The sequence below is a fragment of the Centropristis striata genome, chromosome 22, assembly GCF_030273125.1.
Source record: "Centropristis striata isolate RG_2023a ecotype Rhode Island chromosome 22, C.striata_1.0, whole genome shotgun sequence".
Lineage (NCBI taxonomy): Eukaryota > Metazoa > Chordata > Actinopteri > Perciformes > Serranidae > Centropristis > Centropristis striata.
In genome coordinates, this window is record NC_081538.1 from 27,961,952 (window position 1) to 27,987,799 (window position 25,848).

Sequence of the window (25,848 nt, forward strand, 5' to 3'; positions counted from 1 at the left end):
ATCCTGCACCACACCCAGACACTGTGTGCCCAGCACGCCACCCAATGACATCAATCTTCCCCTGACAGGGAGCGCGTGTGAGTGTGTGTGTGCTTGAGTGTGTGTGAGCGCACATGTTGGAATAGGTGAAGGACAGGTAAAAAGATTGGAGCCAACAGTCCATGCCTACGCACGCTGCCCTCAATTGCTCCTGAAAACCTCCTCCTCGTGGGCTCACGGGTCGTAAAGCATGACTTGCATCATATTTGAAGTCTTTTTCTGGGGATAATAACAACATGGACCCTGTAAAAAGTAATTTTAGGGTGGCTAAGGTGTTATTTTAACAACAAACTGGCAATGAAGTAGAGGAAATACACTTGGAACTTATGTTTTAGGTGATTTAACAGCCATTAGTAGTGGAACTGTGATGTAAAAAAGTTCATATAGACACAAAAGTATTACATTTTTACATACTAGATCAGTGCCAGTTTCACTGTTTTTTCCTCCTTTCCTCTCCTCACGTGTGCTGTATTTCTCTCTCTTCTCTCCCTGTCTTCCTTCACCTCTGTCATATTGTTTGTCTGTGTTGTATATGTTTGGACGGGATGGCTAATTTCGTTGTAATGGTACTTGTTACTTTGAACAATGACCATAAAGGGACTTCTGAATCTGAATCTAAGTTCAAAAAAGGCGGATTGCTTGAATATTTCTGCTTGCAACTTTCTCAAAAATGTTCACACTACAAGTCCTTTGGTTGAGCGATATACCTGCCATGACATAGCTGCATCGCCTTAAAAAGCTATATGCATCATTCTGCAACAGGTAGCTATGTGGGACCAGGCTATTTCCAGGAACAAGTCCAAAAGTTGCTTTGCTGATGCCTGATATGTTTGAGCTTGCACAAATCTCCAGTCTCTCTTTCTGCATCAGTTTTTGAATGTACTGTGGCGAGCAAAGGAGAGCAAGATGTACCCAGCATGCAGTTTGGCCTCATAGCATTTAATAGGAGGCCCTTCTTAATACTAGAGCATGCACTTGACACTGCACTCCTTGTTTCCTCAGCAACACTACCCCCAAGTATAAAGTCAATCAGACGAAGGATTATGGAGAAAATCGAAGGACAGACATACAGACTGAGGCTCAGGTACTGATAAATAATTATAAAATGATATATCTAAAATATGGTATTTAAATGTCACATCTCTGCCTTTTCGATGTATGGAAAATTTGACCTTTTCGAGCTACAATTACCACATTGACGGGCTGTTCTTCTGTGTTCAAATCAGGAAGTAACAATGGAGGAAGGAGAGACGGATGTCTGATCAGTGAGACAAAATACATCAAGGCAATTTAGCATTGATTTTCCATTGTATAATCAGGTTTGGTAAGACAACTGTGGTGGTTTTGATACTTTTTTAGAAATATGAAAGGCGGCATCATAGACATATATAATTTTGAAAGTGCCAAAAAGTTCAAGTGTTCATTATCAACAGCTTTCGTTACAGTTCTTGTCTGGAGATGCAAAATACCGACATGGAAACCTATCAATGTCCTGCTGTTGATGCAGGTTAGTTTGAAATCAAGACAGAAAGTCAAACAACAACACAAACTAACTAACAGATAGATGCAGCTGCGGCGGAACAACATCTTTGGTGTTCTGTGCTCCCTATGCTGCATTCATCGGTGTGTGAATGAATTCCCAATGGTGGCAGGTGGCACCAGTGTGCCCTGGTAGCCTCGGCCACCAGTATGAATGTGTGTGTGAATGGGTGAATGAGCGTAGAGTGTAGTGTAAAGCACTTTGGATAAAAGCGCTACATAAGTGCACCCCATTTACCATTTATTTAAATAGAAAAATCACTATGGAAAAGTTTAAAAATAAAGGCAATATCGCGAGAATAAGGACATGTGTAACATCCCTCCTGCAGGATACACAGGTAACCTCACCTAGCGGTAACCTCACCTAGCGGTAACCTCACCTAGTGGTAACTTCACCTAGAGGTAACCTCACCTAGCGGTAACCTCACCTAGTGGTAACTTCACCTAGTGGTAACCTCACCTAGTGGTAACTTCACCTAGTGGTAACTTCACCTAGAGGTAACCTCACCTAGCGGTAACCTCACCTAGTGGTAACTTCACCTAGAGGTAACCTCACCTAGCGGTAACCTCACCTAGTGGTAACTTCACCTAGTGGTAACTTCACCTAGTGGTAACTTCACCTAGAGGTAACCTCACCTAGCGGTAACCTCACCTAGTGGTAATTTCACCTAGTGGTAACTTCACCTAGAGGTAACCTCACCTAGCGGTAACCTCACCTAGAGGTGACTTCACCTAGAGGTAACCTCACCTAGCGGTAACCTCACCTAGTGGTAACTTCACCTAGAGGTAACCTCACCTAGCGGTAACCTCACCTAGTGGTAACTTCACCTAGTGGTAACCTCACCTTGTGGTAACTTCACCTAGTGGTAACTTCACCTAGAGGTAACCTCACCTAGCGGTAACCTCACCTAGTGGTAACTTCACCTAGAGGTAACCTCACCTAGCGGTAACCTCACCTAGTGGTAACTTCACCTAGTGGTAACTTCACCTAGAGGTAACCTCACCTAGAGGTAACCTCACCTAGCGGTAACCTCACCTAGTGGTAACTTCACCTAGAGGTAACCTCACCTAGCGGTAACCTCACCTAGCGGTAACCTCACCTAGAGGTGACCTCACCTAGCAGTAACCTCATCTAACAACAGAAACACAAAGCTAATGGAAAAATGGCGAAGCGTCAGGGAGACAAAAATGCTGAATATCTCAAAAAGAAGAAGAGAGGGTACCATGAAAGTCACATTGAGTTCGGCTTTATAGAAGCAATGGACAATGGGGGGGTTGCCAAAGTTTACAATGGTAAAAACGGGGGTCCCTTCAAGAAAAAGGTTTCTTTCTTCATAGCCACCAGACTCCCTTGACAAAAACAGCAATTTTACCTTCCATAACATGGGAGTGGCTGCTCTAAAGTGACCGCCTCCTTGTTCGGTTTGTTTGTTTGTGGCATGACAAACTGTGAACAACTACTAGTGACTCAGCTTGTGCTAGCATTGACGGGTTACTATTGTAACCCTTGCTGCTTTTTGCAGAGGCTGAGCGGGCATTTCCCACATTAAAAAACCCGGAAAAGAACTCCGCTGGAGTCGGCCTTTAATCACTGTTTGCCTCATTAAAGGCAATGCTTTATCAGCGACCTGAAAACTCAAGTGAGGCCTCCACAGCCAGACACAGAATATAAATAGGAACTTATTAACAACATCAGAGCTTTTTCCCCCTTTTCCTCCTCGTTCTTCACCTCCATTTATTTCTACGGATGACAAACTGAGTCCCTGCCCGCCCGAGTCTTTGCCGAGCCATTATCCTGCTTTACCTAACAGCCCTGTTTACACTCCACCAATAAAATGTTACATAGCTCGTGTGTCTCTCCCTCATTTGTCATCAATCTCCTCTCCTTCCACTGTTGCCGCTCTGCTGTGAATCCATTTCCTACAGCTGTGCTGGTCTGCGGGGGGAGAGCTGGGAGTCGTTGTGCTGCAGGCAGGCAGAGCTGCAGCGTGTCATTAACAGATATAATGACTGCCTGTTGTTTGGGCAAACAGCTTCTTCAATTCACAGATAATATTATTTGTCACATCACATGCAGCCTGAGGGGATCGGGGCCATGTTTTAGATTGGACGGAGCAGAAAATCAATCACAAACATCTAATAAAGTTTTGGCCCTGAGGAACCTGGATGATGAAAGTAAATAATTTTATTACATTTTATTAATACTTTGGACACTTTTTCTTCATGCATGTCCGGGAAGCAAGTTTGTGCATGTGTATATGCAGATTATGCACGTTGTCATGGGCGTGCATATGCATGTGTTTGCATGCAACTTGCTTTGGGATATTACCAAATTATATGACGCATTTTATGGAAAACCCCTCCCACCTCTTACTACCTTTCTCCTGACCTGCCGTTGCTGTTTTTGTCAGACTTTGTCTCCCTCTGAATCTTAAATAAACTGATTTTTTTCACCTCAAGAGCCTCTGCTAGGTCTTTCTCTTTGTACAGGCTCTTTTTTATTTGCGGAAAGTTGCATCCACATCTGGATTTAGGTTTAATCGAGGAAAGAAAAGTCGAAAAACTACACACAAAGTCATGCAAACAGACAATTTTAAAGCTTTGGTTTGGTCCTAGGTCAAATTAAAGCTTCCACACCAGCCTAAAACTCACTATAACTGCAATTGCTGCAGACCTGGAAGCCCTCCAGGGCCCCTGAGGGACCCCCGACCTCACTTTGAGAACCCCCTCCAGCAGCACAGCACCTGCACTGAGGCTCAATTAAAAGCGACCAGAGTCAAAAGTTATTTTACACCACAAATTCTTTCCTTTGTCCCTCTTTCTGTCCCATCTTTTCTCTTTTTCCACTTAAATTCAGACAATACGGAGTGACTCATCCATCCTTGTTTCAGAGGAAACTAACCCGCCCTGCCCCCGGCCGCCAGCCCTGTGTGTGTGTGTGTTGTAGGGAGGTAATTAAGGTAATTAGCTCAGGATATCAACATCGTCAACCATCTCCAGGCAAGAGAGCGAGTCTATCAAAGGCTGAGATAAATAATGAAACACATAAAAGCCTTTCTGTGGAGAGCCGGCTGCTTACCAAGCACATTCAGGTCACATTAAGACGACAATAGCCGCATCAAAGTTGTGCATCGCTTGTGTTTTCTCTCTCGTTGTGTATTTCTCTGCATTTAAGTTGTTTATAGGGCGATTAGACTGGAACAGACATTAACATATTATGAAGATTAGATCTGAACACTTTAACAGCTTTTGTTTGCTGCTTTTACTTCTTTTTCACATTGTTTTACTTGCTAGGTTTTATTCTATGTTGATGATGTTTGAGTTTATATGAATTGTTTGCAGCTGCAAGTTTTGCAAATAAGAGCACAAAGACTTGTATTTTTTCCATTTATTGCAATTGATTGACTGACACATTTGTTTTCTTTAGGTAATGGTAGAAAGAAACTGTAAAAACAGGCATTATTGTTGGAATCTGATGACAGTCCTTGAACGGATCAAAGGTTACAAAGGTTTCCGTGAGGAAAAAGTGACCAAAACGAACCTTAAAATGTTGCTATTTGTATCAGAATCTCTTTATTCTCCATGTGTCATTTAAAATAAAGCGTTTGCACTATTCAGATTCTGTTAAAAACATTAAATTCTGCTCCTCAGAGACACTGTGAAGACATGATTGATTCTGCTGAGACCAATGGTCACGTGACAAATATTCACTGATAATCTGTTTACACAGAGTAGAGAGGAGAGGACAGGAGAGGCTGTTTACACAGAGCTGAGAGGAGAGGACAGGAGATGCTGTTTACACAGAGCTGAGAGGAGAGGACAGGAGAGACTGGAAACATGACAATACTTCAATATGGACAATATCTGGAGATTCAACTTCTTTTTATGATTTCTATCATTCAAACTGTGCTAATCGGCACAAAAGACATATTTGATTTGTTCAGACTTCTAGCCACTATTGTGCTGATTCCACAGAGCTGCAGGACATATAGATTTATATATTGCAGTGAAATACAAGGACACAGTGAGTAAAATGTAAAAAGTGCCAAAAACTCCCCGAAACAGCTATTTGGGGTTCAGAGAAGTAAAGTATGAAATGCACCAGGGCCTGTGGGTGACACACACGCACACACACACACACACACACACACACTAAGCTGCTGGTGGCCTTTTCCCCACTGTTACATGACTCAGCTCATCAATCACATTTTCCTCCATTTTCATCACTCCTAATCAATCAGATCAAGAGCCTAACCTCCCCTGGCACACACACACACATTCTCACACACACACACACACACCAACACATGCACACACCAACACATGCACGCACACACACACCTGTTAGTGTGTGTGTATGCCTGGCGGAGGGTGTAAAGAGAAATGGCAGTAATCGGGTTAAACCTCTCAGCACTCCCCTTCAGCAGCGTCGCTTTAATCCAATCGCCTTCCAGTAAACGCCCCACATGCGGACTGGGTTGCCCCGGTAACCCAGTCCCAGCCCCCTGGTACACAGATCTACAGCCTCACAGCTCGCCACGACACGGAGAGAAACAGTGGCGAGGCACAGAGTGAGTTAACACCGCTGGCTGCAGGTCAGTCTCTATCTGTGGAGCGAGCTAAACGGGTCTGAGGGCAGAGCTGCAGCATGAGGAGGAATTATATCAGAGAGAAATTAATCTGTAATATTTCACATGTTAGCATGTTAACAGTGGGAAATAACTTAATTCAATATTGTCAGGGGTTTGGTATTACAAGCCATGTTATCCTAAAAGTATTTTTTCCTTTGCACGAAAAAAAGAAAGTCAGTTTAATAAACCACCAAATAACATGAATGAGACAAATTTTGTTGTTGAGGATTTTTTTCTCTCGTCAGATCAGTTATTAAAAATTTAATTTCTCCACTTGTCTCAGTGTTGATACAGCAAGTGAGGCAAGGCAAAAGTTTTTAGTTTTTTTCATCTGTGAATCAGTGAAAGAGGTGATTTTTTAAAAATGTTTCTTAAAAAAAAAAAAAAAGTCTATCTAATCTTTATCTAAAATATTTTTTCACCTGAAGAAAAAAAAAGGCTTAGAAAAATGGTGAAAATACATATACTCCTGTAAAATAAAATATATTTCCCACTTGCTTGGGCTTCCGTATGTTGAGGCACCAACAGCAAAATAAGATTTAAAATCCACATTGGATGCAGCCTGTGAGAGAAAACACTCTAATTCCATCATATTATTACTTTTCAAGTTTCTATCTCACATAAAAGGTGCTAAACATCACATCACATAAACAGTGTGATTCTTTCTGTAATAGTCGTAAGACTTAAGGAACATTTATGTAAAAGTTATGAATCTCTGAATGACAACAAGCTTTCACTTAAACACAAAGATGCAGATGTAATGTGACTAAAAAAAACTGCTTTATCAAGACCATAATAAAATATATTATACAGGTATAGTTTGCCAAGGTGTGGCAATAATTCCTATATTATAATTGATTTAAAAAAAAAATTATATTTAGCAAATATTCACATATTTGTATGAGGAAATGACAACCAGCCACATGTTCAGCCTCACAGGACACACACCCTGTGGTGAGAATGATCTCTGCTGCAGTGTGTGTGTGTGTGTGTGTGTGTGTGTGTGTAGTTACATACATGTCAGTGTGAGACATGAACCCAGCACACTGCAGTCTGGATGAGTCACACTGAGCCGACATGCGAGGCCATTACAGTCACACACACACACACACACACACACATATATGTTGTAGATGGAGCTGATGTAGTGCACATCCCGCTACATTTGCCCTCCCATCATGCTTTGCGGTGTGATTGATGAGTCATAAGGCGGTGAGGGTTGCAGCACTAGCTCCTCTGAGCCATATGTTTCTGCCATGAGGGAGCAGGGAGGAGCAGGGAGGAGCAGAGGGGAGCAGGATGGAGGAGCAGGGGGGAGCAGGGGGAGCAGGGAGGAGCATGGATGGAGGAGCAGGGGGGGGAATAGAGAGGAGCAGGGAGGAGGAGCAGGACTACATGATGAGTCCTTCACCAGTCTCTGATCAGACCTCGGAGCTGCTCTCACTGAAAGTCTGTTCATGTTCAACCATCGCTGGGAACATTTTCTCCACACAGGAAGAAAATAAACTAGTGAGCCAAATCCACAAAAAAGACAAACAAAGCTAGCAACATCTCCAGCACAAGTTAGCTCTCCAGCATGAGAAGAGTCAAACATTTCACCAACAGCAACCAAATGAAAAGCTGCAAAAACTACTCAGACTGTGGTGAATCAACCTGAAACACACACATTCTCTCTTTAAACACTTCTTCAGTTCTGTAGATAAATGTCATTTTAAGCCAAGTGGCTCATTTTATCTCTAATCTGTGATCAAATTAAAAATGCAGATACAAATACACAAGTCCAACTTTGGTTTTGTGCTTCTGAAAACTCAGCTGCACCCAGAATAATTTCTCTTTGCACAAAAATCAAACTTCATGGTTCCGCAGAGAAGCAAAAACTCAATAAAGTGATGCAGCTGAGTGTTTGCATGCTGTTTCATACTTCCTTGTATAAAGTAACAGAAATTAGACGACAGTTTGTACAGCAAGAAAAACAAAATCACACTGCAGAGGCATTTATAAGATGCTATTTCCTGTTATATGCATGACAACAACCCAGCAGCTGAAGTGTGAGAGAGCACATGAACAGGCGGCTTCTGTTGAATAAATCATATTTTTTTAGAAAAAGAGGAACTTACTCATGGTGGGAGTCCAGGGGCGGGGGGCAGGGCGAGGCCCAGGTAGGCCGGGGCTTTGGACAGGTGAGGTTATTCTCCACTTTGTCTTTCCTCGAGGAACTCATGACCTGAAGAGAAACCAGAGGAATGTAAAATCACTGCTGCATACACAGAAAATACTGAAATAAGGCAGGTTTATGAAGAAAGACAACAGCTTAAAAATGTATTAATTGTTTGCAAGAAATATAAAGATTTATCAAATAAAAAAACGCCAAACATTTGCAAATTCAAGCTTGTAAAATGAGTGGATGAGCTGCTTTATATCACTGTAAACTATGGCTGCAAGAAAGAATATCCAAATCCCAGAAAGGAGTAATATTTGAATATGTAAAAAAAGTTTTTTTCAGTCCAGATATATTTAAGAAGAAACAAACCAACAAAAATCACCATGATCATTTCAATATATTTTTCAAAATTTCAATATAACTAATACTAATACTAATAATGATAAAAATAGCAATATGTTTTTTTTTTTCCAAATTGTGCAGCTCCACTGTAAACTGAATATTTTTAATTTCAGATGAAAACGAAGGACATTTTCACTATAATTTTAGTTAGTTTTGTAACCACACAATACAGTTTCAGTTAATTATCATTATCATGTAACCTTTAACCCTTAAAACAAAGTCTGAAATCTCAAAAAAGCCTTTAGAGAAGTGAGGACCGGCCAAAATGTCCTCACTTTGCAAAAATGTCCTCACTCTGTTGGTTAAAAACGTGTCTCGGTCCTCACTATGTAGGAAGTACAAGAACACACACACACACACACACACACACACACACACACACCAAATGCACACACACTTGATTAGGGCTGTGAGCTGCTCATTAACATCTGCACAGGGGTAGAAATGGCAGGGCACAGGGCAGGCAACCAGCAGTGGGTGTGTGTGTGTGTGTGTGTATGTGTGTGTGTGTGTGTGTGTGTGTGTGTGTGTGTGTGTGTGTAACCACCCCGGTCATTGGGCTAAATAACAGTAATCTGATGATTGTATGCAGTAATAATGGGTAATTTGATCACTCTGCAGATGCTCACAGCACGAGGAGGAGCGGGGGGGGGGGGGGGGGGGTTGGAGGAGGAAATGATGCAGGTGATGTAGAAATTAAGCCCCCCTACCCCCTCCCTCCACCTCCTCCTCCTCCTCCCCCTCCTCCTCCTCCTCCTGTGTTGCTGCTGCAGATGCTGGTGGATCCAATATCCTGGGGCGCTGCTAGTGAAAGCAGCACAGGTCAGCAGAAAGCTGCAGCAGCTAACAGAGTGACAAATAAGCAGCAGAGCAGCAATCTGAGCACTCTGGAGTCAGACTACAGGTGGAGGAGAGATGGAGCTGCTGATGGGACCGCTGCCTCTATCACTGGTATCTGCATGGTATTTAAAATGAACACAAAGTAAGGCAAGGCAAAAACCAACCTGGTCTCACAGAAATCCGTGAAATAGCCACGGAATCGCTCAAATTTCCGTGAAACTGACACGGATTTCGCTACAATGCAAGTTAATGACAGTCATATCCCGTGGCTATTCCATGGATATTTGTTCCTATTGGTTTGTTCCAAGTCACGTGATTTTCAAGGTCCCAGCTGTCAGAACAAAAAACATGGCGGACAGTTCTCTCATTTTTAGTGAAAAATCAATATTTTGACTTAGTTTCTGCATAAAAATGGATTTTGATCACATTTCTAGCTAGAAATATATGTTTTATTTTCTAAATATTCACTCAGTGAATGTACATAATCACTTTGTATGTTGGAATAACCACGGGATATGACTGTCATTAACTTGCATTGTAGCGAAATCCGTGTCAGTTTCACGGAAATTTGAGTGATTCCGTGGCTATTCCACGGATTTTGAGTTAAGCGAAATCTGTGGCTATTTCACGGATTTCTGTGAGACCATGTTGGCAAAAACCCACTAAAAATATATCCAAATCCCAGAAAGGAGTATTATATGAATATTTTACTTTTTTTTTTAATTCATATTTTATATCGTTTAATTACAGATATTCACGAAAAAAACAATGAAAATGACAAAAACAAAAACAAAATAAATGAATAAATATTTTTAATCGTATCACAATTGGAAAATGTAATAACATCAATAAGATGTTTTTTTTTTCCAATTTGTGCAGCCAGTAAACTAAGTATTTTTAGAAAACCAAACTACAGTACATATTTTCCTCTATTTTCTGACATTTTATGCAAAAAAATTAGACGATAACAAATAAAGCATGATTTGTTCGATACAGAAATGAGGCTTAAAAGTGGCTTTAGAGAGATTTGAAACCTATTTAGTGGAGTTAAAGTGCAGCTACGGTTTGATTGTGGAAACATTTTAAAAATGTAGAAAAGCATCTGGCTGCTACTGATGATGCTTTTCATCAGCAGTTTGTCTCTTTTCTACAATTACAAATTAATAATTGGCAGAAAACTCTCATTTATTTCCCATGTTTTCCAACCGGATGTCTTTAAATGACTTTGCTTTGTCCGACCAACCATCCAAAACCCAAATAGTTCACTTAAATGGGGAAAAAATCCTCCTATTTGAAAGCTGAAACTAGAAAATATTTGCAATTTTTGCTTGATAAATACATACTAAACTAATAATCCAAATAGTGGCTGAATGTTTCCTCCACTTCCAACATCAACAGACTCTATAAACTCTGTTACGCAATTGATTTTGGATCTAATTTACCATTTTCAAAATGCAGCATGTTTTTTCAATAAGTCAGCAATTGACTGAAACTGAACAATAATGTTTATTTAGCTATTTATTTTATTCCTATTTATTCCTTATATTCTCAGTTATCATTTTTAGAATTGGCTGACAATGTAATACAGTGTTAGTATAATGCATACTAATGTTCAATATTGTTTAATAAAGTTTTATGTTTGAGAAAGTAGCTTTGTGGGTGTCAAATCGGTGCAAAATCCATATAAAAAAAAGTCTATTTTGATTTTTAAAAAATCACTTAATCGGCCACCATATCAGTTATGGATGATTTTTCCCCTCTGAAATCAATATCAGCATCTTTCTACTAGGGTTGTCAAAAGTATCGATACTCAAAAAAGTATCGATACTAAAACGTTGTATCCGGATACGATACTCATTTTCAAAAGTATCGAGTATCTGAAGCTTGTTGTCATAGTTGCAGTTTCTTTTTGCACAACTATTTTTTATTATAAATATTTAACCTGTGGTTCTGTTCATTTTTACATGTTGCATTTTTCTTGTTAATTCTTGTTCCTCTTAATAGGACACTCATTGAAATACTTGCAAATTCCAAATTTCAACCCTAGAGAATATTGGAGGATATTACATACAGCCAGAATGTGCAAAAAAAACATACAGACCTGGGGGAGGGGGGTAATATTTTGAGAAAAAAGTTTATGAGATATAAGTGGCAAATCTGCGGGGGGAAAAGTAGCTTTTTTCCCACTTTTTTCTTGCAAATTTGCCACTTTAAATCTCATAAATCTGCAACTTTTTTTCTTGTAGATTTGCCACTTTAATCTAGTAAAATTGCAACTTTTTTCTCGAAATATTATTTTATTTATTACTCATTTTAGATATGCGCTGAAGTTACCAAATACAGTTCTTCGCCCGATAAAGGGTTAATAAGAATATTTCTGTTAAATTTTGGGGTTTTCTTTTTATGCTTGTGGTATCGAAAATGGTATCGAGTATCGAATATTTTCCTGAGTATCGGTATCGAGTTGAAAATTTTAATATCGTGACAACCCTACTTTCTAGAGGTTTTAATGTGAAACAGCAACAGCAGGAAAGCTTTGGTTTGCAGTAAGTGAACAAGGAGAACATTAAATTAAAGCACAAACAGGAACACAGACGTGAAACTAAACCCCGAACCACAGACTCTCAGGCAGAAGTTCCCTGTCCACTCCTACCAACCAGCAGCAGGTCGGTCCCCTGCTGTGTGTCTGTAGTAGACACATGTCATCACGGCTTGCCTCGGATTGGAGCGCTGCAGCTAAAGCAGACACATCCGCGCCCGAGGAAAACCCTATTAGCTGCAGGCTGTGACCTGGGATTAGATCCACCATATGTCCACCTCTGCCCCGAGCCGGGACGCCAGCCAGCTATCAGAGCTACGGCCAATCAGACACGCCGGCTCTGAGGACCTGACTCACTTTAACTGAACTGTGAGGGCACAAGGTCCGATCTGAATGAGGGGATGAGGGATATTTAGCAGTAACAGGTCTGTGTGAGGAGGAGAACAGACACTTTTAATCATTATTTAGAGGAGGGGTCTCAAACTCTAATTACCTGGGGGCCGCTGGAGGAAGTACAAAATGACCAAAAAAAAGACACAAAATAACTGAAAAAACACTAAATTACTTTAAAAAAGACTCTAATTACCTGGGGGCCACTGGAGGAAGTGTCAAAATGACCAAAAAAAGACACAAAATGACAGAAAAAGACACAAAATTACCAAAAAAGACACAAAATTACCAAAAAAAGACACAGGATTACCAAAAAAAGACACAAAATTTAAAAAGACACAAAGTTATTAAAAAAAGACACAAAATTATTTAAAAAAAGACAAAATTATTTTAAAAAAACATCAAATTATTTAAAAAAAAGGACACAAAATTACCAAAAAAGTATTTTAATTAAAGGGACCTTCCACACACAACACAGTAAAGTGCCATTCATATAAAACTCACATTAAACTTTCATATCAAGGTGGGGGCCACAAAATATCGCCACGAGGGCCACAATTGGCCCACGGGCCGCGAGTTTGAGACCCATGATTTAGACATTTTGTGTCCTGGCCTCAAAATGTGAGGATTGGCTGCTTTCCCTTGTTTATAGCGTTGAACTGTGCATTGAATATCTGTGAGTTTTAGAACTGTGTATCATTAGAACAGATAGTGTTTTTTTTTTGCTACATTTCCCCTTTTTACAATCAAGGATCTGAGCATTGTAAAGCCCTCTAAACCTTTGATTAAGACTATATAAATAGACTTGATATAACTACATTAATTGTCAATAGAAATAAACGATAATTACACCATTTACACCAGTCTACAGCTGATAAAGCAGATAATGTGAACGTGTTGATATTGTGTCTGCAGGACTTTGACCCAGAAGAAGACACAGTGTTCCTCTCCCGTGTGAGTCAGTGTTGTTATTTGGAGTTTACCTGTGAACCTGCATCCAGTAGTTCAGAGCAGAAGTAGTCAAGTGGTTTTATTGCCTAAAGATAACTATTTCCTGTGCAGAAAGAAAGTATGATAATGAACAACCTCTGGGCTTGAACAGTGAATCCAGTGCCTAAAACCTGCATTCTTTCTAATGGCCTGCAGGGGGCGACTCCACTGGCTGCAGAAAGAAGTCAGTTTGTATGAAAGTCAATAGGAAAATGAGTCTACTTCTCATTAGATTAATTATCTCAGTAGACATTTTCCTAATGAGTTTATGGTTTTAATCGCTAGTTTCAAGTCTTCCTCAATACAACATGATGATTACTTTGTAAATTATGGTCCAATTTAGAGTAAAATAGACGATAAAAGCTGGGTATGCTTTAGGGCGGGACTACTGTATGATTGACAGGTTGCTGCCACAGTCTTGTCTCTTGACTAGAGTTGCAAAGAGTTGGAAAAATTTTGGTAAATTTCCAGAAACTTTCCATGAGAAGTTCAGCTGGAGAATTTTGGAAATATTCAAATAATTCAAAACAACAAAACTTGAATGTTGAAGTAAATATTACGCATCCTCCCAACTCCACCCATTCAAAAACTAAGTAATATAAATATAAATTCCTGTTAATTCCCATTTATTCGCATGGAAGGTTTCCAACTTTTAAAAATCCCAGAAATTTGCAACCCTGCTCTTGACCATTTCACAATGTGGTTCAGTTCACCAAAGTTAATTGGAACAGTTTGGTCACTTAAAACATGTCTTGTTCAGTGTTTGGTTGGACTAAAAGATACTCCAAGGAGTCAGCTGGTCCATAAACTGGAGTCCACAAACCAATGAGTGATGCCACAATGACTTTATCCCCTATTTTTATAAAGTTTATGTCCCCAACACGTCCAAAACCCGTCACAAAACATGGCTATGTGACGAGTCAGGAGCAGAATGTCTTGGTTTCATAGTTGCTACTGTAGATGATCCACTAGGTCCAACAGCAACATATTCTCATGAAAGAATTTGTTAGAATATTTTGGCACCAAGACAGTCAGATTGTCAGACAATAATATAAAAAAAAATGCACAAAACAGTCATTAATGGCACAACCTTCAAAGAGCAGCCTGTCAAAGCTCAGAGCTGCTGGAGAAACAAGACTTCTTTTGTTCTGTGTTGTAAACTCAGCTGGAGGGATGTGGAGCTGCTGTTATTGTGTTAAAGAGTAACCGTGTAAACCTCAGACTGGTTAGACCTCTCTCTAACTACCACTGACATGAAAACAGGCCAGAGTGAAACCTGAGAACAGGCAGCTGGTGGCAGATTCATCCAACATTATCTGTATCGGCCTTCATGAAGCCGTAGCCGCCAAACACACCAGTGTTTGTTGGACACGAGGTTAGTTACATCTGATGCAGGGTCAGGAGCCAGCACACACACACACACACACACAGGCGGGCCAGAGGACGGCTCAGCATCTGGTTGTGTGTTTGTGCTCTGAAGCCGGCATTAAAAGAGAGAGTGGTGGAGTGAGCCAGCAGGGATCAGCAGCCAATAAAGACGGGCAGCAGCAGCTCGCTGCCAAAGCCTGGACGGCAGTGAGGGAATGCAGTGTGTGTGTGTGTGTGTGTGTGTGTGTGTGTGTACTGTGTGCTGTATGGGTGGGCTTCCTGCCTTGTGTAGTGAGTCGAATTGTGCTGCACTGAAAGACTTCAGCTGACCTGCAAATTCGGAGAATGTGCAGGATTCACAAAGCGGAATCTGTGACTTTTGCAGCCTTTTTTCAAGGAAAAGTGACCTTTTTGGGGGGAATACTCTACTACACTTTCTTGCAGATATTCAGATAAGTCTGTACAGTAAATATGAAGCTTTACTGGGGAATCACACCGGCCGCGTTACGGCCGCGGTTTTGGTCCGTCTTCTGCCCGGCGTCAATTCACACCGGGCACGTTACGGCCGCGGAACGGCAGCATAGCGAGCCAGCCGTATACACGCGAGATAACGAGAATACGCGATAATCCTGACCATCCGGGAGACCGCGAGATCCCATGATTAACTGTGTGTATAAAGTAAACAACAACAACAACCAACAGCTTACTTTCTCCAACATGGACGATCTGTTGATCTGACCATCTATCCTTATAAAAAACAATATGTTATGTCATAAATGATTGTATGATGTTCCATTTCAACAATCAGACTCCTCAATCAAGATCCTTTGATTGACTGATTGATTGATTGATTGATTGACTGATTGATTGAATGATTGATGATCTGGTGCCCCGGTCATAAAATAATGTTGATGTGTGAAGTAGTTTTAGGCTGCATGAACTGCGTATTGTGTTTTATTTTGAAAGGGGGCAGAAGTGTATGTGTTGATTCTGAGTCGGACTTCCTGTCTGGTGCGATCTGCTCTGTTTAGATTTACGCGGTTTAGCAGCGGCTCACGGAGAAAAAATAGAAGTCCTACCTAATGCTCGCGGAGAGACGCTGCTGAGACGTTGCTGTAACGTTCTGCAGCGCGCCCGGTGGAAACGCTCTCATTGATCAGAGTGGCAGCGATCAGTGGAAATCAGGCTTTAGCCATAGACTGTAACCTCCGGGTCTGAAAAATGAAGCCAGTATGGAAGTGCCTTAAAGCTGCATTCTGTCTAACGGCCAGCAGGGGGCGACTCTACTGGCTGCAAAAAGAAGTCAGTTTGTATGCAGGTCAATAGGAACATTACCCTCCTTCTCACTTAATTTACTTCCTAAAGGAACATTTTCCAACTGAGTGTATGGTCTCAATCACTAGTTTCATGGCTTTTTCAACACATCATGATGTTAATTTTTGGGAATTATGGTCATATTTATAGTAAAATAGACGATAAAGCAGGTATGTGCACATTAAAGTAGCCGTGAACTTGCTTTTGGCTGTTGTCTACATTTTCACTAGAGGAACTTTAACCCTTGCCCAGCGTTTTTGTTAGTTCATCAGAGTTAAATTTAAGATTCTGGTCGACTAAAAATCTCTTGTTTAGCTTTCGGCTGTACTAAAAGAGATTGGAAGGAGCTGGTCAAGGTACATTTGGTACATTAAAGCCTTCTTTGAGCCTACCAAAATTAGCAAATTAGCAAATAACATCTGAATTAACGTCAGTTACAGAAACACCTTAATAACAAAGGTAGCTTGCATGCCTGAGATTTAGCTGGTACGTTAACTCAAACCATCTTTTCTAAATATGGTCGCTTCTGGCTCCAAAACAACAAGATGATTACAGCAAAAAAAATGCCAAAGCTGCCTTCCAGCACCTCTTAAACCACAACCTGTTGCTTTTACACAGTTTTTGTGCATATTAAACAAATGAGGTGTTAACTACTGAGCTTTATAGCTGCAGATTTTGGCAGAGAGACTGTTACAGACTGATTTTAATCTGCTTCCTTAACTCTATGGAGTCTTGGACTATTTTGTCCATTTTTGAATCCTTTTTATGTCCTTTTTGTGTCTTTTTTGGTCATTTTGTGTCTGTTGTGTCTTTCTTTTAGTTATTTTGTGTCTTTTTGTGTCTTTTTTTTGTTATTTTGTGTCTTCTGTGTCTTTTTAGGCCATTTTGTGTCTTTTATCTAGTCATTTTGTGTCTTTTTGTGTTTTTTTTAGTCATTTTGTGTCTTTTTTGGTCATTTTGTGTCTGTTGTTGTGTCTTTTTTTGTCTCTTTTTTTGTCATTTTGTGTCTTCTGTGTATTTTTTGGTCATTTTTGATGAAGCAGTCGTGCTATGTTGCTTTCGTGGACTCCAGAGGGTTAAGAAAATCGTTTCCAGTCATAAAGAGAAAGAATGAGTAAAATAATGAGAAGCAGTTAAGTTAACACGTTTTCCTCTTATCTTACTGTGTGATCATACCTACAGAGGAAGGGAAACAGGCTCAGGTTTGAGTATAAACCTGTAAAAAGAGGAAATATGAAGGCAAACTGCACGAAGCTGAGAGCGAGAGAGAGAAAACCATAAAGTCTCTGTTGCTACGTTACAGACGTTCAGTCAGACAAAACCTGCTTTGAGTTTGGGGAGCCACCTGATGCTGCAGCCTGGCAAATCAACTGGCCTTTCAACGAGAAAACACACACACTTTCAATCTCACACACACACACACACACACTCACACACACACACACACACACACACACACACACACACACACACACACACACACACACACACACACACCGCCGCGCTCGATTGTTTGTGGAGAGGCTCTGCAGCACAGAGACAGAAGGGGAACAGAAGAAGGAGATGAACTAATTTGTGCTTGTTGACCCTGAAGACTGCGGGGCTTTTCCATTTCCTCTCCGTCACTGAGACCAAGAGGCAACAAACCAGCAGAGGAACTCTTCTTTATACATTTAATGATCTTTATCCAATTTATGCAATGTGGTAAAATAATGCACTGTTAAAAATATATTTTCTAGAAATTTCCTGGATTATTTTACAGGATTTTCTTGTTTTTTTCTATAGTGCAAAGGCCATTAAAAAAAGGGCAAATTATTTTTATTATAAATATTAACTATAAAATGGAAGCTGAGATCTGTAAATTAATATAATGGGACATTGGTTTTTTTTACAGTATTATTCGATTGCTTAATGGTCTTGAATGTTAAACTGTAGTGAATTCTATGTAAAAATGAAAATAAATAAATAAAAAATACACATCATACTGCTGTAAAATTAAGGCAACTTTCTGCAGGTTTTTATAGGAAAACTTTAAATTTAATGTAAAAAATAATGTCATGTATATATATTTATGTATGTACTTATGTGTATGCATGTATATTACATATAAATAAGATATTTTACACACACACACACACACACATACACACACATATACATACACACACATTTTTAAATAAAGACATTAACTGTATATTATCTGTATTTTTAAAGAAATAATCTGGAAAATAACTAACTTTGGCAACTTTTGCTTATCCAATTCAAATAGGAGGAGAAATATTAAAAATGTTCTGCCTAGAAATCCTGCAATTTTGCTTCTAGTTAAAATAAAAGTTGAGTAGAAATAATCTCATACTTTCTGCTTTGCATGGGTTAATTTATCAACAATTTTTTAACAGGTTGTCTGGTGAAATGTCGAACCTAAACTCATTTTAATGACACTTTCTAAAGAAATGTGACAAAACTTGTACTTGAAAGAAACGTTTTGCATCAATAAGTTGATCAAACTAAAACGGTGGAGTTATTTATTAAGCAAAAATATGCTGCACTTCTTTCTCTAATACTTTTTAAAATCTGATATATTTAGTTTTCAGACTGTTGGTCAGACAAAGTAAAGAATTAAAAGAAAAATATGTGAATAAAAACAATTAGTTACAGCAGTAGAAAGGCTTTTATTTTGGTAATGCGAGCCAAAGCATCTTATGATGTCTAAATGTCACATTACAGACTAGCAGAAAAATAACATTCCGTGCGATCTGTAGCGGTAGATAACTATAATTAGCAGAATGTGACTCTTTCACCGACTCTCTAAAATGCCACACAGTGTATAAAAGCCAGCGGGAGGCTGTGTGTAAAAAGGTCAATTGTTGACAGGCAGTGGGAGGCATCAGAGCCAGAGTCGCCTCATCTTTAACCTCTCAGAGCTGCATTTGGACTAGAAAGTGACAGAAAATAGTGAAAACAAGTCTGTAAATGTATAAATTGGCAGTCCAAAACCTAAAGATACTCAGTTTAGTGATAGAAAACAGAGAAAACAGAGGAAATCTCCACATTTGAGAGGCTGAAAACTGCATTTTCCACCATTTTTGCACGCTCTTAATCTGATTTGCATGCTTATATTTGGTGTTTTTATTATCACTGTACTAATCCTCTGCTGCTGCTATGAATGGCAGCAGTTGTAGTAGCAGTAGTTGTGTGACAGGACTTGCTTTTTTCCAGGAATGCTGCCTGTACTTATCTTTCTATCACTATCTAGCATCAGAGCTGGAAAGGGCTGATCCCAGAGAGGCAACTCAGCAGCACAGCAGTGACACAATGGCTCCAAATAAAAGCTGATCAGGCGAATCCTCTGACCCTGACACATCCTGACGTCGAACAAAACTCAAACTCACACTTCAAAACCACTTTTCCTTACAGATAACATGAATGACGTGAGAAAAAGGGGAGAAAATAAATGATTTTTCTGACTTAAAAGCTGTTTTTTTTCCTCTTTGTGTGTGTGTTTTGCTTGAACCTGGAGGTCACAAATCACCCTCCACTTAATTCAACCCTCCTGTGCTGCAGGTGGACTACAAATTAAAAGGTGAAGGGTCCTGGAACCACCTTTAAGTCTGAGTGGAAAATGCTTCTACACACGTCTTGTGTTTTCAAACTGCAAAGCCCCTGACTGCGATAAGCCGCATTATCCTGAAGCGGGATAGGAAGGATTGAAAGACACACCATTGTCAAGTCAGCAGCATTTGAATGCACCATTTCCTACCACGAAATTTCAAAATAAAATCACAATTTTCCTCATAATGCCCTCTATTTTCACTGTGACTTAATACTGACTTAAATATATTTTGCATAACAAACAGTTGGTGTAACAGCTCTTTAAAAACTATCAGAAATACTAAGTTTGCAAGATATAAGGTACTCTAATCAAAGCATTCACGCTTCATGATTTATAGGTGTACTGCATGCTCTTGAATGTGTATTTTCAAAGTATTTTATACTCCAAGTACAGTGCATTTTTATCAATATGTGTGCTGATATACTCAATACGCGGTTTAATGCATTATGTGGCTTATATATAGTACTTTTATTCGTGTAACTGACACGTTTCACGCTTTTATTTTGAAATAAATTCACCTTACTTCCGTTTTGATTTCTGTCCTATAAAACTTAACGCACCTTGCTCTAAAGGTAACTCTATCCTCTTCTCGTGAGGCAGGAAATAACCACACAGTTATTAACTTTAATAAACACAAGCAGTTAAATAAAAACCCGCCAAACAATCCCGTTTATATCCGCATATTTTCCCTTTTTCACAATGTCAACAAGGAGCTTCTCGACTCATTTAAAAACGCTACAAATGCAGCAGCAGAAGCTCCGAGCCCATCAAAGTGAGTGACAGGCCGCCGCAGCCAATCAGGAGCCTCGGAGCTCCCGGCTGCAGCCAATGGGAGGCCGTGATTGGTGCTCGGGCCACATTGATTCCGTTGCGGGAGGCTACCTCGGAGGTTTCGGCCACGTGAAGCTACAAACATTAAGCTAAAACACAACCGGAACTAAAGCGACTTAACATTGAAAATAAAAGACTGAATAGATACTGAAGAGTCACAGTCACACAGTGAGATAGAAAGTGAATCAAAGTAAAATTATTAAATGTACTGCACACTTCAGGGCACCAGTATAAGCCTTTCATACAGCTGATTATTTTTTAATGATCTTATTCATTTATTTATTTTTAATTAAGTGTTTTTAATGTATATAATTATTTCTAAATTGTGCTTAGCCTAACTCATCTCTTCTTTGGTTATTCGTTACCTCTACTTCATGTTGACTTTCTGTTTGTATGAAACAATTAGCAAAAAGTTTAATTAAGTTAACATCTCTAAGTATTACCACTTGTACTGTTAAAACTACCAATAATAATCAGCGCCGTCCACTGCTGTTATTTTGGTCCATAAAGGTTTGATGAACATGAGACAATAAGAAATTCAAAATCAAACTTCTAAAAACTTCCCAACATTAGAGACGGAGAAATAGATCATTAAGGTTTGGTAAATAAGTGACTTATTTTTCCCTGTAAAACAAGCTCTCCCAGAGAACAACCATTCATACGTGATAATAGACATGTACAGTGCTATGTACTTATTTTATACTCACTGTGGTCCACTCAAAGAACAACCCTTAGTTTGACTTGATTTAGTAGCACACATTCTCATTAGGAGTTTGAGTTTCAAGTCTTCTACAATACAGCATAGGGCTGGGCGATATATCGATAAAAAAAGATATATCGATATTTTTTTAAAGTGATATGGAATTAGACCATATCACATATATCGATATAGTTTAAATTTGCACTGTGATCCTTGCTGCGAATAGGTTGCACTTCGGCTTGAACTAACATTTACAATACACAAGTGGATTTGGGAGCGTGTCTATGTGCCCCGGTCTGTTATTTTTTCCACCGTTACTGCCAAATTCCATGGCAAATAGACCTATGTAGGCCTACGGGCTGTTTGACGAGCATATGCAAATAGGTCTAGATGAGGAAAGATTAGGTCAGCGGTGGCAAACCTGCAGGTCTCAAGCTGCATGCTGCTCTTTGGCTGCTCTGTTAACCCATTGAAGCCTGGAAAGCGGATACGTCGTTTTGTAGTATTTGTATAAGCTCTCAAATACTTCTTGAATTTCATTTCGACCTGCTACAGAGGCTGAAAAATCTATTATTTAATAGAAGCGTTGACACTTCTGTTGAATTTACAGGAAAACTTCAGGTTTTAGGGGCTGATTTTAAAATCGCCCAGAGGTTTTACAGGCATTTCAGGCGTCAATGGGTTAATTATGTCACATTATCTTGGACCAAGGGGTGCTTTCAATGAATGTTAGTTCAATCAGTAATGACAAAACTTGGATCACAAACTCCACGGTATGTATTGCTACAGGAGAACATAGGGATGACCCTGTGGATTCAGTGCCATGTGAATAAAAACTGATTCTGCTGAGGGCCCCAAAGGTCTCAGGCTGGCCCTAAAATAATAGTTATAATGATATTAAGTATATTAAGGGATAGAGGATGGATTGAACTTAATTTGCTACCAATTTTCACATATATTTCATGCTTTTTACCAACCACAGTTAGCTACATTCCCCCTAACGGCTGTGACAGTTTGAATGTAAACAATGCTTTTATTTTGTAGGGCGATACCGGAAGCGGCCTTATTGTGCTATGCTAGCTTGACGCTGGTGGGTTTGGCTCGGTAGGCCTCGGTGAATACAAATAAGCACAAAGTTTACAATAATAAAACACAATGTACCTGTTCGATAAACGGCAAATAACACGAATTATTCCACGCTGACGCGCCACAAAGTCCCAAAAGCCCGGACGGCGAGATCCGGTTCACTTGTTAAAGCTCCCGGTAATGAGCTACCGTCATTCAGCCCGCAGTAACACCGACACACACATACACACACACACACACCGTTTCATGACAACTTGTCCCTCTGCTCCAGCAGCAGCCTGTCCCGGGCTCACCTGGCCCTCCACTCACCTGGCTCTCCACTCCGCGGGCCTCCTGCTCACATCGCTGCAGGTAGATCCTCCTCCGGACTAACTGGAGCACCGAGCGTCCATGGTCCCGACCAGGAAGTCCGGAGCACTTCTCAAACTCTAGTGGAGCCGAGCAGGATGTCAGCCAGGTAGCGGTGCGCCGCCCGCCGGCTGATCCGACCAGGAGGAGCAGGAGGAGGAGGAGGAAAGGAGGAGGAGAGGAGGAGGAGGAGGATGCTGCAGCTCGGGACAGCTGCGACATTATTACACACACTTACCTGAGACTCCTGGGAAATTATTTAATTTAATTTATTTTATTTTATTATTTTTTTCTGGTGAATTTGCACCTATTTTTTATGGTGAATTTTACCTAGTTATACTTGTTACTCTTTTATTGCATTAAAAAATGTCCAAACTTATAATATATTATTTATTTATTTATTTGTTTGTTTGTTTGTTTGTTTATTTATGTATTTTCCAGTCTACCTCATTGCATTATTTTATTTTATTTCATTTTAATTGATTAAAAAAATGTAATTTTGTTTTTTTATTTATTTTATTATTTTTTAATATAATTGTATTATTTTTTGTTATTTGTCTAGATAATAAAATAATGTTTTTTTTTTTATTTCTATTTTATTTTATATAGCTTCATTATTTTTTTATGATGAATTTGCACCTACTTATACTTGTCACTCTTTTATTGTATTAAAACGTGTGCACACCTACAATAAAGTATGTTTTTATTGTATTTATTTATTTTCTGTTATTGTGGTCAATCACTTTTTCATTATCATGAAACAATCAATAATAAATACACTTACCTGAGAACTGCTTAAAAAATATTTTTATTTTATTTCTATACATTTTTTTATTGTATTTTTGTGATGATAATTATAATTAATCAATAATAAACACGTGTATGTTTTTTTTTAGAATTGCCCAACTTAAAAATAATTTTTATTTTCCTTATTTACTCTTTAGCTTGAATAAATACCCTTGCACATTTTATTTTATTTTATTTATATTTGATTCATTGTGATCAATAATAAATTGAAAAAATATATATAAATATAGGTTCTGACCCTGAGTCATTTTTGTGCTAATTATTATCATGAAAAATCAATAATTAACAGTTAGAGTACACATATATGTTGTATCAAATCAATATAATGTCAATAATAGATAATAAAAAATATAGGTTCCGACCCTGAGTCATTTTTGTGATAATTATCATGTTATATCAGTAACAAACAGTTGTAGTAGCACATGTTTATACTTTCCACTCTACCTCAATGCATTTAAAATGTGCACACTTATATATAGTCTGATATATACTATGTTTCTATGTGTGTACATAGTTTATATTTTAGTATTAGTAGTTGTTTATCATAGCCTGCTTAAAGTGTATTCTAGTATTATTATTTTTTTTCAATTTTGCAGTCTATCAATCAATCAATCAATCAATCAATCAATCAATCAATCAATCAATCAATCAATCAATCAATCAATCAATCAATCAATCAATCAATCAATCAGTCTGTCTCTTTCTATTTTTCTATTTTTGCTGGACACTTTTTGCTGAAAATCTCCCTGTTGTGGGACTAATAAAGGAATATATTATCTTATAAATGGTTATTTTCTTATTTTTCTGAATAACACACAAACAGATGAATAAATAAACCATTAAAAGTGATAGAAAACTGGGAGAACAAAGAATAAAGTTGCATACTTAAATAGATTTGATCCATAATCCAAACTTTAAATAACATTAAATATTTCCAGATTCAACAGTTTAATGCATGAACCTCTCACACACACACACACACACACACTGAACACACACACTATTTGTATTCTTCTCTGAGCACCATGAGTGTGTTGAGTGTCCACAAACACTTCACGGTGTGTGTGTGTGTGTATGTGTGTGTGTGTGTGTGTGTGGAAACATTTGTGTCTCTGCTGTTTACACATCAACATCAACACTTTGAACAGATTATCTCTAGTCGTTTTATTTAATACATGAGCTCTCCAGTAGCAGAGACTTCCAGCCGTCGCCGTGACGACAGCTGACATAATAATTACATCACCACGACAACTCGTCTGTCAGCAGCTTCTTTAAGTTCACACTGACCTCTGGAGGCAGGACGGAGAGAGACACAGTAGTACAGAGACAGAGACTAGACAAAACAGACAGCACACTCCAAAATTTAGATAAATAAATAAATAAATTCAAATCCAAAACACATCTTTTATCTCACATGTAGTGTTATTTATTAATACAGATCAACTACATTTGTCCAAGGGCCAGGCTTTTTCTAAGAAGACACTGTGGGTGCTGGACTTTCAAATAAAGAACATATAATGTACTTATGCCAAGTTAGCAGATCATTGTTTGATATTTTCACTTTCTTACTAAATTAATGTTATTAACCCTTTGATGCACAACATGGGTCTAAAGTGACCTGATATGTATGAGTTTTTATGTTCTATATCTTTGCAATAATTTTGCAATGTTTTTGATCATCATACATCCTAATTTTATGCTTTCCTTTATTCATTTTTTAATAAAATCCCTTTTTGTGTCACTACTCTTCTAATGCACATGGGTGAAAAATGATCCATATCCATTTTTTTTAGCTAAGTAGCTTGCTAAGCTAACTACTTAGTAAACTTCTTATTGTGGGCAATAATAGACAATTAAAATAAATAGATTCCGACCCTGAGTCATTTTTGTGATAATAATTATCATGAAAAATCAATAATAAACAGTTGTAGTACCTAGGTACTACAACTGTTTATTATTAAGTAGCTTGCTAAGCGAACTACTTGGCTAACTACTTAACCAAGTAGTTAGCTATGTAATAATACAAAAAACTTTTTTCTTCATAAAGTATGAGAGGCAAAATGGAAATATTGATCTGTTGTGATCAAAAACAAGATATTAAAAGAGTATTTGGAATATTCAATCATAAAATAAGTTGATATTAAAAGATAGAGCACAGAAACACACAGCAGCATGAAATAACATGGGACATGAATGAGGATCATACTTCAGAGACTTCCACAAGGAGGCATTTCACTGAGGAGTGATGGC

At 38.8% G+C, this 25,848-nt stretch overlaps 1 protein-coding gene across 1 annotated transcript in view; it reads right to left on the minus strand.

Annotated features, from left to right (window-relative positions):
• usp6nl (USP6 N-terminal like) overlaps window positions 1-23,003 on the minus strand; it is a 118,248-nt gene extending 95,245 nt beyond the window's left edge. The window contains exons 1-2 of the mRNA XM_059325776.1: window positions 22,753-23,003; window positions 8,327-8,433 (exon numbers count right to left, since the gene is read on the minus strand). Of these exons, the coding sequence (XP_059181759.1) occupies window positions 8,327-8,330 (4 nt within the window). The 5' untranslated portion in view covers window positions 8,331-8,433; window positions 22,753-23,003. The remainder of the gene's footprint in view (window positions 1-8,326; window positions 8,434-22,752) is intronic.
• Window positions 23,004-25,848: the final 2,845 nt, after the last annotated feature.